Raw genomic sequence first — 19,732 nt, 5'->3', positions numbered from 1 at the left:
GTACTGCAGTGCAGATTGTGGCCAAACCCTGCCGCCGTGAGGGCAGCAGCTCGACCTGCAGGCATAGCTGATGGTTCTACAGACCCATCATCTGGGATGTGGCCCTTCCTTAGAAATGCCCCCAGACAACTCCTTGCTGACAGCACAGAGCCTGTAGCTGGTAGGGCTGGTCTGCATCATTCTGGGGGTAGAGGCGGGATTTAAATGGAGATGGGAGGGCCGTGAATGCACACAGAAAGGGACACCAATGAACAGGTGGCCATCAAAAATCTGGGTAGGGAAGGCAGTATTATTAGGGATCCAAGACCCTCCCTTACACCAGGTCAGATCCTTGGTTTCAGTGGCCAACCAGAGGCCTATGGGAAGCTATTTCCCTTACCTGCTGTTGGTCTTTGGCTACTGTATCCACAGGCATGCTGCTTCTGATAGCATAGGGCCATTGTGACTAGTAGCCACTGAGAGCCTTATCTTCCTTGAATTTGCATAATCTTCCCCTTTTAAGAACTGAAGAGCCTTGTTGGATCAGACCAAGGGTCCATCTAGTCCAGCACTGTTCACACAGTGGCCAACCAGCTGTCAACCAGGGAAACAGTGCAACAGCACCCTCCCACCCATGTTCCCCAGCAACTGGTGTATATAGGCTTGCTGCCTCCGATAATGGAGGTAGCCATAGCCATCACAACTAGTTGCAACCCATAAGCCTTCTCCTCCAGGAATTTATCCAAAGACTTTGAAGTTGTCAGCCATCGCTACATCTCCTGGTAGTGCATTCCAATCTGACTGTGGAAAAGGTACCTTTTATTTGTCCTGAAACTCATGGGATGATCCTGGTTTCTAGTCTTATGAGAGAGTTATGTTTTTGGATATAGCGACAAGAATATATACATTATTCCAACGGTGGTTGTACCATAGATTTGTATGGATACTTCTTTTATTTCCATTTCCTTTCCTAACGTTCTCCAAAACTGAATTCACCCTTTTCACAGCAGCCGCACACAAGTTTTCATTCGAGTTCTTCACCATGAGCCCAAGATCTATCCCAGTCCATCACTGCCAGCCCAGCGCATTAGTGTGCATCTATGTGAAGGTGAGGTTCTATCCCAGGCATCATTTTATCCTTGCTTACATTGAATCACGTTTGCAATTTATTGGCTCATTCACCCAATTTAGCGAGATTTTTAGATTTCTTCACAAGCATTTTGTTTTTAGCCACCAAGAGGCGGCTGGTGGATCAGGGTCTCCTCCATTTCTGGCATTTTGTTTCCTGGATTCCGAATTACAAAGAAACTTCCTTCAGACAGTTCAGAGCTTTGAGAGACAGAACCTTACAGCCCTTAAGCCAGGGGTGAGCAACCTTTTGGGCTTCCACAAGCTGGGATTGCAACTCCCATCATCTTATAATTGCTTACACTGGCAGGGACGATGGGTGCTGTGGTCACAAGTTGCCCACCCCTGCCTTAAAAGCAAGTGAATTCTGGGCTCGGGGGGGTGGGGGGGCTCAGAATATGCACCATACACATCTGGGTTCTCTCCACTCCTCCACCTGCGGTCTGAAATGGTACAATCCAGAATTCTAGCACCAGTCTATCATCTCCTACTGTGGGGAAAGAAACTTGGCTCCTCCAAGTTGTTATGGACTCCTCTCTCATGCAAGCACTGAATCATTACTGACTCTTGGAGGGACGCCAGCTTTCGCTGACGTTTTCTTGGCAGGCCTTATAGCGGGGTGGTTCGCCGTTGCCTTCCCCGGCCGTTATTCCCTTTCCCCCCAGCTACCTGGGTACTCATTTTACCGACCTCGGGAGGATGGAAGGCGGAGTTGGCTGCCTGAAACCAGCTTCCGCTGGGATCGAACTCAGGCCGTGGGGAGTTTCAGCTGCAGAAACTGCTGCTTTACCGCTCTGCGCCACAGCTTCTATAATCCTGACCACTGGCCGCACTGGCTGGGGCTTACAGGAGTTGTAGTCCAAAACATCTGGAGGACACCAAGTTGCCAGCCTCATCCTACTGTATCATATTTCGTTCAGCTCTTGGGTTTGGCCTTCTAGAGAGCCAGATATTTAATTCTACATTTAAGACAGCAATCCAGCAGGGGCAAACACTGTACCGATGTAGCGAACGACATGTGGCTGGAAGAAACTTAAGCCCCTGAACAAGGGGAGCACTTACCAAAGACCCTGGTTTTGGCAGACATACGAAGATCCATGCTAAAACTTTACCTACCAGCAGCAATTTGCCTTTTAACGCAAAATCCAAAACTGAAACTGGAACAAGGCGCTGAGCCTCCTGGCGCAACCCACTCTGGATACACCCTCCCACACTGATGGCAAAAGGTGAACCAGCAGCATTGTTCTGGATACCCAGTAACTATACATTTGCAAACAAGTGAAAGAGCTTAACTCTGCTCCCAACATGGCAGTGCCAACAGAAAATATGGAAGCCTCCGGAAACAACACCCTTCTTGTTCATTCCGGCATTGGACAACCACAGCGGACGGAGACCAGCATGCCACAGGCCACGTCGATTTCCACTGAGCATAATTTGGGACCAGGATACCTGAGAGAACTGCCCGATCACGGAGGGCCTGCTCCTGGTGGTTCCATGTGGACCTATGGCCCGTTTGGAATCCCACCCCCCAGGAGCCTTGAGTGTAGTGGCCCCTTCTCTGCGGAACTCCCTGCCCCTGGAGGTCAGGTAGGCACTAACAGGAGGCGCCGGAGGCTGCTTCCGGCGCCTCCTGAAAACAACTCTTATTTCGAGAAGCCTTCCTCCTCCGACTAGCCACTGTTGTTCTGGTTCCTTCGTTTAAAATTGAACAATTTTAATTTGCTTTTTAAAGTCTTTCTTTTTTTCTGTTTATACCTATGTTCACCGCTTCAGAATCTGTTTTAGATATTGAGCAGTGTATAAATCTTGCAAATACATAATCAACGATTTGCCAGCGCTTGGCTTCTTGGAAGTCACGGTATGTCAATATAAGGCTTCTAGACATCAGTGTTGGAAACGAAGGCTCCGTTAGGAGGACACCATGGCCCAGATCCGCCCCTTGGGGCACCGCACCCTCCCAATTCATTCCCCCCTGCAGTTCAAAGTTTCCATAAAGCCGACTTCTCGCCTCTCGTCCCGTTCATCTCAGCCCCAACGTGCTCCTTTGCCTGCTAACACTGCCCCAGTTAAAAACCACCTTGCAAAACGCCAAACGCTGCAGTTTAAAATATCAGACCATACTCTGGCCAGCATATGAACATGTGACAACGCTGTTGTATACGGAAAGGCCGTAGCGGTTGCTAAGAAAGGACAGCTCATCCCCCGATATTCCACTGCTAAGATCAAACCAGCGGCTGCTCCATCAAGCCCTGCAGAACCGCTTCTAAACAGTGGGTCTCCGGGGGGTCAGTCTATGGTCTTGCATTAAACCTGGACCCTACCACTGAGCCAGGCCCCCTCGCAACAGGTCCGGTTCCCTGCATTTCTTAAATTTGCAAGGAACCTATCAGAAACCTTGGCGCTCAGGCCTCACCTACAGTGGTGGCCAAAATTGTGGGCACTTTTTGAAATGTTTTGCAACTTCGCATGCTTATAGAAAATGTTCTGTTTCACGAAATTAAAATGTTTATATATCAACTGAAAGACCTGATTCACGTAATACAACAATCCTGCTCCTTTTCCTGGTACCAACTCTTTTCTTTGGTGCCATGGCTCTATTTATGATGTACATACATGCACTTTTGAGAAATACTTCAAAGGAAGTATTCAAAGGAGGGCCTTCTCCGCTGTGGCACCCCGGCTGTGGAACGAGCTCCCCAGAGAGGTCCACCTGGCGCCTGCACTGTGCTCTTTTCGTCGCCAGCTGAAGACCTTTTTATTCTCTCAGTATTTTAACACTTAATTTTAACTTAAATTTAAATTTTACTGTTCTAACTCTGTATTTTAATCTTGCATCAATTTTGTTGCATGGTTTTATCCTGGTTGTGCTTTTTATACTGTATTTTGTATTTGTGTTTTTAACCTGTTGGTTGTTTATTATGGTTTTAATTTTTGTGAACCGCCCAGAGAGCTTCGGCTATTGGGCAGTATAAAAATGTAATAAATAAATAAATAAAAATATTCACACAATCTTCAATTGTGCTTCAGTTAACAGAACAAACAGCAAAACTGACTTTTCCCAACTTGAAACATGATGTATCGCAGCTACTGCCATGAGATTGGTCCCCAGAACAAGGACTGTTATTGACCGGTAGGGTTTGCAAATCCAACCCGCTTCTTCACTCAATCACACCTGTGTTTGTTTTTAGACTAAAGTAAGCATAACTATTTTTTGTACTGCAGGTATTTGCATCCTGGTTTTTTTGTATTGAATTCAGCATTACACTCTTTCAACTGATATATAAACATGTGAATTTCATGAAACAGAACGTTTTCTATACAAGCATTCAAAGTTGCAAAACATGAAAATTTCGAAGAGCGTCCACAATTTCGGCTGCCACTGTAAGTCAGACCCGCCTGTGGAATTCATCCCACAGCACTGGCCCTTCTGGGATGTTGGCAACAATGACACCTAGCAGAACTTCATCTCTCCCGCCGTGATTTCTTCAGATTTCATAGAATCATAGAATAGCAGAGTTGGAAGGGGCCTACAAGGCCATCAAGTCCAACCCCCTGCTCAATGCAGGAATCCACCCTAAAGCATCCCTGACAGATGGTTGTCCAGCTGCCTCTTGAAGGCCTCTAGTGTGGGAGAGCCCACAACCTCCCTAGGTAACTGATTCCATTGTCGCACTGCTCTAACAGTCAGGAAGTTTTTCCTGATGTCCAGCTGGAATCTGGCTTCCTTTAACTTGAGCCCGTTATTCCGTGTCCTGCACTCTGGGAGGATCGAGAAGAGATCCTGGCCCTCCTCTGTGTGACAACCTTTGAAGTATTTGAAGAGTGCTATCATGTCTCCCCTCAATCTTCTCTTCTCCAGGCTAAACATGCTCAAAGACCCTGGGTTTTGAGACCAAAGAGCGCTCTGCCTTTTTTCTTTTTTCTTTTAAAGGCCTGGCAGGGTATCCCCCATAGCGCTGGCCCAAGTAAGCTTATGCAAACCTCCTCGCCCGGTACAAGCCGGGCACAGCAACGCTATTCTCTCTTGCCAGGCCTGCCGCGATGAGGCAGCGATGCGACATTAGTAACACATCACCTTTCATTTAGCAACGTTCTCTTTTTTTATTTCCAGTTTACGGTGAAAAGATGCTTTTGAATCTTCAATTAAATACTCCATAAAGAAAAGGAAAAAAAAGAAGAAAAGAAAAGAAAAAATATTTACAAATTCATGTGACCGGTAATTGAATCCTCGTTTCATTTTTGCTTGTGTTTCCCACCCTCGCCACTTTATTTTAATTACAAGCGCAGCTCCTTGAACCATCCAGCACAGACGAAGCGGATCGCACAACCGTGGCCTCAGTGTGGGGGCATGTAGGGAAGGCGGTGGGCTTAAGCCGGGAGGCTCAAGGATCCAACGGAGCACTGATTGGAGGGGGCCGGGGGGGGGGGACGACCCCCGGAACTGCACCCCCACCCCCACCCATTCCTCCACCGGCGCCACTCCAACGACTCCCAAGCGAGGTGGGTTTTCGAAGTGATTCTCTCTCTTTCTCTCTCTCTCTCTCAAAAAAAAAAAATCCATCAAGAGGTTTTGCGTAATTCCAGGCGGTGATCCAAGGGGGTGTGTGGGGTTGAAGCGTCGGGTACAGGAGGGCAAAGTTTGCGGACAGCAAAGTCCTATCCTCTCAAAAGATTTAATAAGTCTATATTTATATTTTATATATATATTTATATAATCTCTCTATATTTCAGCAATAACTGGGAGGGGGGAGACGGGGGGAGCAGTGGCATCGGGCTCCCCGCCCCCCCCCCTCCGCCACAGACATGTGTTTCGGGCGCTTTGCACCTGCCAGAGTTGGGCCCCCGCTCATTAAAATCATCCGGGTGCCCGGGGCGCTGGCCCAGGGGGCTGAGCGGAGTGCCCACAGCGACACCTACCTCCTTCAGCATCAATTTATTATCGTCAGACACAAACCAATACAGGCTGTTAAAACAAAAAACAAAAAATCCCAACCAAAAAAAAAATAAGGAAAAAGGAAAAGAAGTCCAGGGTGAGGGTGAGGGCGGAGGTGTGTGGACGGCGGTACTCAAAGTCCTGCGTATCCTTCCCCACACCGCCACCCCAAAGGAGTCCAAGGCTCCGGGGAGGGGGCAGGGCAGCCTGGCAGGCTCAGCCCGCCCCCTCCCCACGTGGGGGGGAGGGGAGCTCAGTTGTTGTCCGATTCGTCCTCCGCTTCGCGCAACCAAGTGTAAAAGGCCGTGACCGACTTGAGGGCGACGCCCTTGCCCTGCTGCTCGGCGGCGTCTTTGCTCGACTCCCACTTGTAGAAGGCCTCCTCTTTCACCACGTCCTCGTCGTACAAGGCATCGAAGAACATTCGGAGAAGATCTGGAAGCGGGGAAAGGGCGTCACGCGGCAGGGAAAACACAGGCCACCCCCTGGGATTAGCCTCCTTCCGCCTGGGGCTCTCTGCACCTGTTGGGACGACAACTCCCAGCATGGCTGGCTGGCTGGGGCATGCTGGGAGTTGCAGTCCAACACATATGGAGGCCATGCTGGCTTCTGGGTTTCAGAGGGCCGCTGAGAAAGGCCACCTCCTCCTCCCTCAAGGGGTCTACCTCCGCACCGCCATGGTCACCGGCTGCTCTCGCTCCCTTCCCCACCCTCTTTCTCCATCATAGGATAGGAGAGTTGGAAAGGGCCTATAAGGCCATTGAGTCCAACCCCCTGCTCAATGGCTCCCACTTGCTTGCCTGGCAGGCAGAACGCCAGTGAGAAAGCAGGCCACGGCATCTGCCACTCCTCACCACCACTACCACCACCACGACTGCTGGCCAGAGCGAGAGGCAGATGAACAAGCAGGCTGCCATTGGGGTGGGGGGTGGGGAGGGTGCAGGAGCAACTCCAGGGCGATTCTTGACAGCGGACCCCTGCTAGAGTTTGGGGCCTTGGCAACTGCCCAATCATGCTGCCCCCTTGATGGCGCCCATGTCTTGGGGAGGGCTGCTTGATATTCTCGCCTTTCTCATCATTCTCGCCTTTGGACAGCTGAAGAGGTCTCCTGATAACTACTCAAATCGCGGCTCAGCCCACCCCAAAGCTACTGACTCTTACCCAGAGCAGCTTTCTGAGGCACGAGGGAAGAAGCAGGCCTCTCTGAAAAGTCCCAGAATGCCGAGTGTGAAACTGATGCTCCAGGCGCCATTTCCTTTCCCCCAGCAGAAAGGAAATGTGCACCAATTCCCCACTGGGGATCCTGGAATGGGTATTCCCACTCCTCGGCAGGAACGCATGCCCTACCAGGGATTGGGAGAACCTGCTGTCACCTCCCCTGCCCCCAAGGTAAGGTTTGGGGCCTTTAAGGCAGTGGCAGGTTACGGGGCAGGAGCTACAGGGGCTTCTCTTTCATGTTTGTTCAGAACACAAGGGAATTCTTTAATGACTTCAGAGGAAAAATCCATTACCATAACCATACCAAATGTATCCATCGAATTTAAATTTTCTAGATGAATTAGAATTATCTAATTGAATTATCTAGCTTGTTTAGCATTGGATACTGAATAATCAGTTGGCAAAGGTTTTAAAAGTCCATTCTTGTGGGAAGCCAAGTCTCTGAAGCCTTGAGAACTTCCAGGCAGATTCCAGGCACATGGAACAAGCAGATGTGGGAAAGAGGAGCACGGCAGACCAACACATCTGGAGAGCGCCAGGATGGGAAGGCTGCTGGCTTTTTTTTTTTTACAGATGTGGCCACACCATGAAGGCATTCCAATGCTGGCAGCTTCATTTCCCCAGAGGCAAATCTTTTACGAGTCCACAAGAAGGGAGGCAAAGTATATTGACCTCACCCCAGCATATATGAGCTGCTGTTCACGACCAGCTCATGTCCCCTGCCCTCAACACCTCTTGGATTACAGGCAGCCCATTCCAACCATGTACCCCTCTGTGGGCCCGTTCAGAAGACACCTTAAACCATGGCTTTAACCACAGTGGTTAAGCCAGAGAGCCGGGCCGTGTTCAGAAGACACCTTAAACCATGGCTTTAACCACAGTGGTTAAGCCAGAGAGCCGGGCCGTGTTCAGAAGACACCTTAAACCATGGCTTTAACCACAGTGGTTAAGCCAGAGAGCCGGGCCATGTTCAGAAGACACCTTAAACCATGGCTTTAACCACAGTGGTTAAGCCAGAGAGCCGGGCCATGTTCAGAAGACACCTTAAACCATGGCTTTAACCACAGTGGTTAAGCCAGAGAGCCGGGCCATGTTCAGAAGACACCTTAAACCATGGCTTTAACCACAGTGGTTAAGCCAGAGAGCCGGGCCGTGTTCAGAAGACACCTTAAACCATGGCTTTAACCACAGTGGTTAAGCCAGAGAGCCGGGCCGTGTTCAGAAGACACCTTAAACCACGGCTTTAACCACAGTGGTTAAGCCAGAAAGCCGGGCTGTGTTCAGAAGACACCTTAAACCACGGCTTTAACCACAGTGGTTAAGCCAGAAAGCCGGGCTGTGTTCAGAAGACACCTTAAACCACGGCTTTAACCACAGTGGTTAAGCCAGAAAGCCGGGCTGTGTTCAGAAGACACCTTAAACCACGGCTTTAACCACAGTGGTTAAGCCAGAAAGCCGGGCTGTGTTCAGAAGACACCTTAAACCACGGCTTTAACCACAGTGGTTAAGCCAGAAAGCTGGGCCGTGTTCAGAAGACACCTTAAACCACGGCTTTAACCACAGTGGTTAAGCCAGAAAGCTGGGCCGTGTTCAGAAGACACCTTAAACCACGGTTTTAACCATGGTGAAGAAGGCTTTTTTCTTTATTCACCATGGTTAAAGCCATGGTTTAAGATGTCTTCTGAACGGGGCCAATGTGTAAGACTTAACTCAGACCTGCCAGACCGGGCTCCTTCCTCCAGCACTAGCCCTGTGACCAACCCCCCACCCCACCCCTCATCAGGCCTCTGCAACAGACAAGCTTGTGACGGAGGCCCTCCGCCTACTAGGGCTGCGGGTCGCTCTCCTGCACGGACTACTTACTTGCCGGCTGGTCCAGCTTCACCACGAGGGCCTGTAACGCGTAGAGCGCCTGCAGCTCCTTATCTTCATCACTCAGGTATTTCTGCAGCAGCTTGGCTCGGCTCTTTATCACAGGACTGTCCATCCGGTACGGATTCTCGACTGCAGCGGAGGGGTAAAAGGGAGAGGCGGGACGCGGCTCAACCAACGGTGCACATCACAGCTGCAAAGAGCCGGTGAGCATGCTGCCTCGCCCAAATCCAGGAGACGTGGAGGCTCCAACGGTATTCTACCATTGCCGCTGGCCCCATCCCTCAACAGCTGGCCCGAAGCAGGCCTGCCACGCTTCTCCAGATGAGCCACTGGGCCACGGCTGCTGCGGCCACCAGCAGCTGGCAGGACCCCACTTCTCACAACCTCAGTTGATGGATGGAGGCCATTTCCTTGACACCGGGGACAGGGAACGTGCAGCCCTCTAGATCTTGTGGGGCTGCAACTCCCTCACCACTGGTGATGCTGGCTAGGGAAGATTGGAATTGCAGTCCAACACCGTCGAGGGCCACATATTTCCCACCCCTGCAGGCACGGAGAGCCGACGTGGTCTAACGGACAGAAAGGCGGACTTCAACCGTCAAGACCTGGCCTGGGTTCAAATGCCTGTTCTACTTAGAAGCACACTGGGCACCCTTGGGCCACTCTGGTCAAACTCTCAGCCTAGCCTACCTTACCAGGTTGTTGAGAGGATAAACGGGGGGGGGGGGGGGTCAGAGAAAAACAGAACATCACACTGAGCTCCTTCGGGGAAGCCAATGTAGTATCGGAATTAAAAAAAAGCAACCTGGCAGCTGGATTTGGGATGCCAGCTGCCACGAGTGCATAGGAAAGGTGACAGGAGGCTAGGAGGGCGTGGGCCTGCCCAACCATTTGGCAAGCCTCACAGACCCACCGGATAGCAGGCTTGTGAGTACCTGGAGCGAATTGAGATTCCCAGCACTGTCAGAGTTTATGTTTCTAGAACATATGACTATAGCGCACTGGAATAGCAGTATATATGCCGCACAATTCAAATCCAGAAGGGTGCTTGATTAGGCGTTTAGATGGGAGCCAGGCGTTGCCCCTTGGCTCTCACCCTGGCTGGGATCTAAAAATGCACTTGCGCTCACCACGGCTGGGTTGATAGTTTTCATTCAGGTGTGATTCCCCACCTACTCTCCTAAGCCAGAACAAGACCAGAGGATCTCTCAGACCTTGGGCTCACGATGGACAGGAAGAAGCAAGAAGTCTTGCTCTTCTCCAGGAGAGTAAGAGGGGCACAAGCCTGGATGAGGAGGACAGAGGCTTCTCCCGAAGTCACACTGGACGGCCGTGGAGGCATCACGGGTGCATCTACAGCTCGGCGTGACATGCAACCAAGACCAAACACCACTCCCCAATCACAAGGCGGAGGAGTGTTGGTGCGGACGAATCACAAATAGTGGAGTTGGAAGGGGCCTAGAAGGCCACGGAGTCCAACCCCCCTGCTCATTTTGACTGGCTACCAAGGCTGGCCCATATTTCTCTTTTGTCCTTGCCAATTATCCTGGGTTTGTGAAACTCCTAGCCCAAGACACTCTTTTGCTCTTGGAGGGAGACGGTTCATACAAGAATCAATCTAACAGCACTCGCATAACCCAGGGCATGTTTTTTCCCCCCTGATGCTGTGCCTGGAGGAGGAGGAGGAGGAGGAGGAGGAGGAGGAGGAGGAGGAGGAGGAGGAGGAGGGAGAGGAACACTTCTAAAGACGGGACTCCACAGCCACCATCCATGGCTTGACATGCCGCCATCCCCTTAATGTATCTCCAGGCAAGGAGCACAGATTTATGGAGAGCCTGGAAAGGAAGCGGAGCTGTTTTGGGCTTGGTGGGCCAAAGCTATATAGACTCTGCTGTTAGCTGACAAACCAGTAACCCAACCCAGCAGCACAAGAGAGCCACAATGCAACACCCGCCCTCAGACAGACACACACACACACAAACACACGGCATGTGCAAATGGTGCTTACAGACAACAGCCGAATGGCACACCGATGTCATCAGGGCCCTGACGAACATATTGGATGAGATCTGCTGATCACTCAGGTTGGCCTAGTGGAAGAGAAGAAGAGGCTAAAAGAACCAGAAATGCTCCCCTTGCTGGACTAAGTAAGAGTTTGGGGATATACCTTTAAGGGGGAAAAACAGGCAAGGCCACCACCGCCACCGGATGTTGCTTCACCACCACCACCTCCACCTGAGGCCCTGCGTTAGGACGCTTCCAGTTTGCCCTGAAGGCCTTTGGGGTGAGGGAGATACCTAGATTTTGCCCGCTGTGCCTCAACCGTCACCTAAGCAGCAGAGGAGGATGGGGAGGCAGCGACTCCATTCCCTGAGCACAATGCTAGCGGTGCAGCACTGAGCATCAGGCCCGTGGTGACCGGTCACATCCAGAGAGGCTTTGCTGGTCTTGTGACCGTAATAAACTACTACTACTACATCCAGAGAAGCTGTTGCTAATTTGGACTGGAACTCCTCCCCACTGGGCCATGATGGTTGATGGAAGGGTCTCTCCACTCCGTTTCAGGAAGCTACAAGTCCTAGCTAACCATCCTTGGAGCTCCAGGTGCCCCCTAGGAATTCCTGTCCAGCCATCCCCCACCCCTACCCCAGCTGAACCTGGAACCATTCAGAACATGTCCCCTTAGTTCTAGGGATCCTTCAACAAGGAGCTTGGCTAGTAACTCGCAGATGAATCTGAAAGGGTGATTAAACTGCAGAAAAGGGCGGGTTCCTGCAATTTCCCCATGACTCCCAGCTGGGGAAGAGGGAGACAGGCCGACGACGCCAGAATCCGCCCCTCCAACTGAAGCCGTCGGCACCTCTTTGAGGCTTTCCATGCGACCCCAGACAGACCACTCCACCTAACTGGCCTGGGCAATAAATAAACCAATGAAGTAACACCCTCACCTCGATCCAGTCGTATATTCTTTGGTTATTTGCATTCTCTTTCAATAGCTTGTCTAGCTGCTTGCACAGCTCTTCGGAGGTGAGCTCCTTGCGGCTGGGTGCGTCTGAACTGTCACCCATGGTGTACTCCACTTTCTGAAAACGGAGGGGGGAAGGGGGAAGAGAGCTCATCAGGGCGAAGGGCCACGGCCGGACCCACACACCCCTCCCCACGGGGGTCCCCACGAACGAACCGCAACCGTTTGAGAAGCTGGGTGTCATGGCGCTCGTCCCGCTTACCTGCTCCGTGATGAACTTATTGATGTCCTGGTCCTCCGGAAGGAACTCCTTCCAGCTCAGGCCCCCTTCTCTCCACAGGGTCCCCGCCTTCTTGTGGCTCTACAGAGAACAGCGACCGTCTTAGGGGCCGTTTCACCAAAGACAACTGCGGACCTGCTCCGCCACCAAGCTCACGCCCAAGGAACCCTCCCTGGCACATACGCGGCAAACACGTGCTCGCCCCACGCTCACCCTCCGTATGTTTTAGTTGTGCACTTCAAACACAGCAAGCTTTCACCCTAAAAAAAGGTGGTGTGGGTTCACCCCGTCGCCACCTACAGAACGGGAGGGACTGTCACCCGCTAGAAGCGCAGGTTCCTTCGTTCCAGGAGGAGACCAAGACGGCCTTCATCCTGGCTAACGAAGCAGGATGGCTCCATTTTATATTTGTGTTGTAGCTTGCAGAGTGGTAAAGCAGCAGTTTCTGCAGCTGAAACTCTCCCCACGGCCTGAGTTCGATCCCAGCGGAAGCTGGTTTCAGGCAGCCGGCTCGGGTCGACTCAGCCTTCCATCCTCCCAAGGTTGGTAAAATGAGTACCCCAGTTAGCTGAGGGAAAGGTAATAACGGCCAGGGAAGGCAACGGCAAACCACCCCGCTATAAGGCCTGCCAAGAAAACATCAGCAAAAGCTGGCGTCCCTCCAAGAGTCAGTAATGACTCAGTGCTGGCACGAGAGATTCCTTTCCTTTGCCTCAATCCAGAGGGAGAGGCGGGTAAGAATTATTATTATTATTATTATTATTATTATTATTATTATTATTATTATTCTCTTATTATTCCATCAAGAACAGCCCCCCCCCTTCCATGTGGCTTCTGCACCTTCCCCCTTTATGTCTGGCAATCGGAGCCAACTGATCCAAGCCCGCGTTGACCCTGTTGAGATGACCAGTGATTAAGCATTCTGAGCTAAGCATTACAACTTAGCAGGTTGTGTGAGTCACAACTTAGCATGTCACGTGAACCATTCCTAACCATGGTGACTACGTGACTACAGTTTACGAACACACTCGCTAACCCATTTGCTGCAAAAGGGTTAGCGGCCAGTTGTCTGAACAAGCCGATACTCTAGATGGAGGGGGGGGTAGGTAGGATGGGAAATGGTGTGAGCTCGTTGTTTTTTGAAAGAGGCCAACCACCACATGCTCCCCCTAGAATCAACAGGCAAAGGTGAACCAGGCTAGGAAACACTGCCGAGTCAGCATGAGACTGCATGTCCGTCCGTCCCCCAACACTTCAGGGCTGCCCACTTAGCAGACCGATTCCCAGAGGAGAGTTGGGAAAAGGGCAGAAAAGGGCAACTAAAATGATTAAGGGGCTGGAGCATCTCTCCTATGAGGGAAGGTTACATCAAGAGAGACTGAAAGAACTGGGCATGTTTGGCCTGGAGAAGAGAAGATGGAGGGGAGACATGAGAGCACTCTTCAAATACTTCAAAGGTTGTCACACAGAGGAGGGCCAGGATCTCTTCTCGATCCTCCCAGAGTGCAGAGCACGGAATAACGGGCTCAAGTTAAAGGAAGCCAGATTCCAGCTGGACATCAGGAAAAGCTTCCTGACTGTTAGAGCAGTACAATGGAATCAGTTACCTAGGGAGGTGGTGGGCTCTCCCACACTAGAGGCCTTCAAGAGGCAGCTGGACAACCATCTGTCAGGGATGCTTTAGGGTGGATTCCTGCATTGAGCAGGGGGTTGGACTCGATGGCCTTGTAGGCCCCTTCCAACTCTGCTATTCTATGATTCTAACTGGGATTGTTTAGCTTGAGGAAAAAGGAGGCTAAGGGGAGACATGATAGAGGTGGACAGAATGATGCACGATGTGGAGAATGTGGACAGGGAGACGTTTTTCTCCCTCTCCCATAATACTAGAACCCAGTGGGGTCCTCCCATGAAGATAATTGGTGGGAGATTCAAGACAGATAAAAGGAAGGACTTCTTCACACAGCACAGAGTTAAATCATGGAACTCACTACCACAAGAATAAGTGATGGCCACCCATTTGGATGGCTTTAAAAGGGGGTTAGATAAATTCCTGGAGGCAAAGGCTATCCATGGCTACTAGCCCTGATGGTTGTGTGCTCTCTCCAGTATCCGAGGCAGTAAGCCTGTGTGCGTCAGTTGCTGGGGAACATGGGTAGGAGGGTGCTGCTGCACCGTGCCCTGCCTTGTGGGCCCCTGGCCGACAGCCGGTCGGTCGGTCGGCCACTGTGCGAACCGAGTGCTGGACTAGAGGGACCCTCGGTCTGATCCAGCAGGGCGCTTGTTCTGTCCTGATGACTCACCATCCCTTTGCAAAGCAGGCCCAGGATCTCCAGCAGCAGAGTTGTGGCCTTGCCAATCGGTACCAAAGGCTTGGCGATCTCCCTGGAAAAAGCACAAGGCGCAGCGGGGTCAGGCACCTGAGCCAAGCCTCACCGGGAGGACGGGGACGGGGACGCCGGCTCACCTGAACAGCTCCTCCATGGGGATGCCGTCTTCTTTCAGGATGGGCGTGATGATCTCCGCTAGGTACAGCCAGATGTGGGGGATATCAATCTCCATGTCCTCCCCGATCTCCAAGATCTCATGCAGCCTACGGGTGGAACGCAGGGGGCACGTGAGGGTCTCCCAAAGCAGCCCACCACGTCAGCTCACGGGGGCTCCAGAGGGCCACCTCCCCCCCCCGGGGCAGGAGGGTGCCGCTGAAGCCGCCCTTCCCGTTCTCTCCCGCCGCCGCCGCCACCCTGCCAGGCTCCATTACCCTTTGTAGTACTGCTCCTTGGAGAGGCCGCCTCCCTTGACCAGCTGGTAGAGCAGCAGCCCCATGTGCTCGCGGGCGATGGTGCTCCGCTCCAGCGTGGACTCGATGCCGTTCCGGACGAAGATGTAGAGCTGAGAGGAGCAGCCCAGCTCCTGTACGCACTGCAGAGCCTCCTGCAAAACGCGGGCAGAGAGGGAGAGGCGCTCAGCGCACGAAGGACGCCCCACAGCCCATCTGGGGGCGTCAGGAAGCCCCCTGGCCAGAAGGTGCAAGTCCAGCAAAAACCCCAAGTGGGCACTGTTCTCCTTAAAGCAGGGGGCGGGGGGTAGTTCAGTCCAAGGGCCTGATTCAGGGTAGGAGAAGCTCTTGGAGGCTGCATTCCAGTGGTGGGCGGGGCCAAAGGCAAAGGGGCGGGGCAAGGGCAAAATGGGATGAGCCAAAATACCAGCATATTGTAGCTGGGGGTTGGACTCGATGGCCTTGTAGGCCCCTTCCAACTCTGCTATTCTATGATTCTATGCTGGAAGCTTAAGGAGAGGCGTTTCAACTGTTTAGAGTGGAGGGAAACTACGTAGAAGCAGTTGAGAAACCACCCATGGGCGGCTGGGGGAAATCAGCACGGCCTTCTGGGAAACCTCAGAGGGCCGGACTGTAACCCCCGGAAGGTTGGGTTGGTGCCGGGGCCTGAGATTCTCCACCCCTTCCTTAAAAGGTGCCATGTGGAATATACAACAGGGCACGGAATAATGGGCTCAAGTGACAGGAAGCCAGATTCTGGCTGGACATGAGGAAAAACATCCTGCCTGTTAGAGCAGTACAATTGAACCCATGACCTAGGGAGGTGGTGGGCTCTCCCACACTAGAGGCCTTCAAGAGGCAGCTGGACAAGCATCTGTCAGGGATGCTTTAGGGTGGATCCCTGCATTGAGCAGGGAGTTGGACTCGGTGGCCTTGTAGGACCCTTCCAACTGTGCTATCCTATGATTCTATGATCCTCATTAGGTGAAACAATGTTGTTCTACTGTCACCTCCAAAGAGCTGAAAGCATCCTACATAGGGAACATCCCATTTTACGGATGAGTATACTGCACTGGCTCTCCAAGGAACGGTGATCAGCTTTCCTCCATCTAGCTGACATATCAATCAACTCACACACTGGCCCGGTCCGCGTAATCCCAGGGTGGCTCATTGACTACCCTGCACGTGCCAGCTATTGTGCATCGTTACCTTCTCCAGGTGCAGCTACTTGTGTCGCCCGAACCCAGCGAGGGTGGCGTGTTGGGATGGTTAATGAACCAGCCAGGACCCATGGGCCTGTTGTAGGGGGGCTTGTTGGCCAGCCCAAACCTTGCTGGTTTGGATTGATGCAAGAAGGGGATTCGAATTGGGCATTTGAGGCTGCAGCCCAATGTAGCTAACAAGGCTCGGCGGGCTGTGGTGACCGGGCAAAGGCATGTGGGCAAACCTTAAACTAGTGGAGTTGAGAGTCATGGCGGCTCATGACCCAACCCGAGCTCTCTTATTGCAATGGGGGGGGGGGGGGGAGAAACTGTGGACATTTGCACCAATGTGTTGGCTGAAGAACTTTTAAATGCCTGGCTGTAGAGCCACTGCGCATTGCAGATGGTAGCGAGGGATGCGCAAGGGCATACCTTCCACTGACACGGTGCCGGTGCACCCTATTATGCCTGAGAGTGAGCCCTATAGGCCCAGCAGCCCCCCCGCCCACCACCCCAAAGACAGGGCATCACAGCTGCTGCTGAGTCACAAGCGACATGGCCGTGTCTTTCAGGCCGCTTGTCCGCCATGACTCTCCTTCTCATCAAGGAAGCGCTGCTAAGCTCCCAGAAATCCCAGAAATCCTATGGGTTTCCCAGCTTGAAAGCTATTAAATTTAGCTGATTCAAAAGGCAAACGATTTATCAACTGAGGTTCTTTAAGCTGCTGCCGGTCTTTCCAGGTTTCCATATAGGAAGGCCCGTCAATACCCAAGGTCTCCCAGCGAGCTGAGCAGGAATTCTAACCTACTCTTTGTTACCTCTCCCTCCCCACCCCAAAAACTGAACACGATCCGTGCATCGCACAGCCCCCTGTTCAGCTGACACCAAACCCTGACACCAGCAGCAAATGCCGAAGGCTGAACACACTGGAAAACCTTTCCATCCCAACACGCGCTCCGTTCAGCTTCTGCCACTTCTCCCTGGCACAAACCTTCATGTCGTTGATGTGCAGGTACTCCTCAATGATGGCTCTGGCTTTCTTCCCCAGCTCTTCTTCAGACAAGGCCGGTTTGGCGGGAGGCTCTGGGGCTACGGGTTCACGCTTTGCTGCAAAGGGCGAGGGGAGAGGAGAGAGAGATCAGTGCTGCTCCTGCCTGGCCCAGAACCGGAGGGGGGCGATCGCATGCTATCTGCCCGCGACTCACGTGGCTCCCTGCTTCGGTCCCGCTCCTCCGTCATGCTGGCCACTTTGCGCACGCTCTCGAGGACGCCTTGCCGTTCGCGCTCCCGACTCCTGTCATCCATCTCTTTGCTGAAGCTGCGCTTGGTGATGGGGCCCCTGTTTCGGTCAGACCGCTCCGGCCTCTCCGATCGCTCCAGGCGGTCCCCCCTCTCTGGCCGCTCGCGCTCCAGGCGGTCTCCTCGCTCGTTGCCCTTGTCAGAGCGGTCGCGGCTGCTGCTGTTTCTGTTAGGGAGATCGCACAAAGCTAGCACCCGACCGCAAGCCAGACGCTGGAGAAATGACACATCGCCGCCAGGGCCCCGAACAGGCAAGGGCACGAGTCTTCCCCAAGGAAAGCCGGAAGGGAACATTCCCCACCAACTGACTATGCTCTCACTCAAGACGAGCGCAACAGGGAAAGCAGAAACACAGAGGAAGACCCTCCACGGAGGAAGCAAATGGTGGCCTTGTACTGACCACTGGAGTACCGAGAGGAGCACAGCTCCAAGGGCTTTTTTCAGACCAGAAGGGGCGACACCATCTGCTGGAGTGCCTGAATAGTCCTGCCCCCAACACCTGCAATCCACTCCACTTAAGGAGGCGACGCGTGGCAAAAGCGCCCCCTCAAACCCGCCGCCTCCAGTTTGCTCCAGGCTAACGAACGCAACGCCGGGGGCCACACGAAGCCGGGAAGCAGGACTGACCTTTGCACCACCCGCCGAACGTCCTGGCTCTCTCCTGGAGCTGACTGTTGTAAGGCTGAGAAGCGATTCAAGGTACTCGTGGCTGGTCGGCTGGAGTCCGACGCTGGGCAAAAGGAAGGACAGCAGGTCAGAGGACCAGGGGAGCCGCAGGAAGACCCCAACCCACCCCCCGACCCACTTTCCAAACCCGCCTTACCTGGTTCAGCAGGCTTGGCACCCGAACCACCGCTGCTGCCTTTCCCCCAGCTCAGACGCCCACCAGGCGCAAAGAGCTGGTTGTTGGTATCGATTGAACCAGGCTGTGGGAAAGGGGGGGGGGAGGAAGGGAGGGGGAAAGACACCGGGGTCATTTGCTGGTTAAAGGAAAGCTGCTGCAGAGGAAGCACATAATGTGCAGAACGTCATCTTGAGAATGCAGACTTTTAACCACAATATCTCTAGTCCTCATGATTCGGAGAACAGCCTCGAAGTATGTTGGCAAGGCACAATGATGCAGGGAAGTAAGATTTGGGGTTTTATGGTGTATTGACTTACGGAATCAGAACATTGTGCCAAACAATGATATAGGACTCGAGAGAGCTCAAAAGTCAGGGCTTCCGACCGTCAGGATGTGGGGATTGATGCCCTATGTACCTGCAGCCCCTCCTCTTCCTCCTCTCAAAGCTCCTCCTCCTCCCATCTTCCTCAACTCCAACCACTGCTATAGCCGCCTGTCTCCAAATGTATTCCTCATCCCTTTCCTTCCCTGCTGTTGTTAAGAACTCCTCAAGCCTTTTAAAAGCTGGATTTTGGAAGCAGAATTAAGCCAAGTCACAATTTCCATCCGCAGCAGAGAAACGAGGCTCCTTGGCACAGCGTTGGTTAACCTCAATGCAACAGCAGCCAAGGGCACAGAGATAAGCGTGCGTGAATCCTGCTTTCTGCTGGCTCGGGCAACCTTATATCAAGCGGGTTTTTTAAAATTCTAGCATCCACTGCGACTGAAAGGGATTGGGGGTGTGTGTTGTTTCATCAAAAGCAGAGACCGTGAAGCCCCTAATCTCCCCATCCCCACCCCGCCTCCATCCCAGCAGCTCACCTTGGTGATCTTGGTGATCCTGCTGGTGTCAATCGGTCTGTTGCCCTTGCTGATGGGAACGGTGTTCCAGCCGTCATCTGAAACGAGGCTCCCTCGCCCACCTGCGGAGGCAGTCTGGTCAAGGCCTCTCCTTTGCCACGAGGCAAGAGCAGCTCACGTCCTTCCCAGCCAGCACGGCCACGGGCTGCGTCAGAGCAGGGGTCTGGGCCGACGGGAGCGCAAACGCAGCGCTGCGACTCCGGTTGGAGCAAGATCGCCCCCTGTGACAATCTCACCGCTTGGTGCCGGGTGGAGAACGTACGAGGGCTTCTGTTGGGTCAGACCCATCGTCTAATGCAGCCAACGGCCATGCTGGGTGGAACTGATGTGGGT

At 52.8% G+C, this 19,732-nt stretch overlaps 1 protein-coding gene across 9 annotated transcripts in view; it reads right to left on the bottom strand.

Annotated features, from left to right (window-relative positions):
- Nucleotides 1–5,183: 5,183 nt before the first annotated feature.
- EIF4G1 (eukaryotic translation initiation factor 4 gamma 1) overlaps nucleotides 5,184–19,732 on the bottom strand; it is a 97,650-nt gene continuing 83,101 nt past the window's right edge. For all 9 annotated transcript variants that reach the window (XM_063131861.1, XM_063131862.1, XM_063131866.1 and 6 more), the window contains 13 exons: nucleotides 19,361–19,461; nucleotides 18,479–18,581; nucleotides 18,283–18,385; nucleotides 17,562–17,821; nucleotides 17,348–17,463; nucleotides 15,137–15,309; nucleotides 14,843–14,968; nucleotides 14,679–14,760; nucleotides 12,361–12,459; nucleotides 12,082–12,216; nucleotides 11,142–11,223; nucleotides 9,122–9,262; nucleotides 5,184–6,475 (listed from right to left, as the gene is read on the bottom strand). In XM_063131861.1, coding sequence (XP_062987931.1) covers nucleotides 6,294–6,475; nucleotides 9,122–9,262; nucleotides 11,142–11,223; nucleotides 12,082–12,216; nucleotides 12,361–12,459; nucleotides 14,679–14,760; nucleotides 14,843–14,968; nucleotides 15,137–15,309; nucleotides 17,348–17,463; nucleotides 17,562–17,821; nucleotides 18,283–18,385; nucleotides 18,479–18,581; nucleotides 19,361–19,461 — 1,703 coding nt within the window. In that variant the 3' untranslated portion in view covers nucleotides 5,184–6,293. The remainder of the gene's footprint in view (nucleotides 6,476–9,121; nucleotides 9,263–11,141; nucleotides 11,224–12,081; nucleotides 12,217–12,360; nucleotides 12,460–14,678; nucleotides 14,761–14,842; nucleotides 14,969–15,136; nucleotides 15,310–17,347; nucleotides 17,464–17,561; nucleotides 17,822–18,282; nucleotides 18,386–18,478; nucleotides 18,582–19,360; nucleotides 19,462–19,732) is intronic.

This window comes from Elgaria multicarinata, chromosome 8 (assembly GCF_023053635.1).
Source record: "Elgaria multicarinata webbii isolate HBS135686 ecotype San Diego chromosome 8, rElgMul1.1.pri, whole genome shotgun sequence".
In the NCBI taxonomy this organism is placed as follows: domain Eukaryota; kingdom Metazoa; phylum Chordata; class Lepidosauria; order Squamata; family Anguidae; genus Elgaria; species Elgaria multicarinata.
This window is presented reverse-complemented; position numbering and strand designations above follow the sequence as displayed.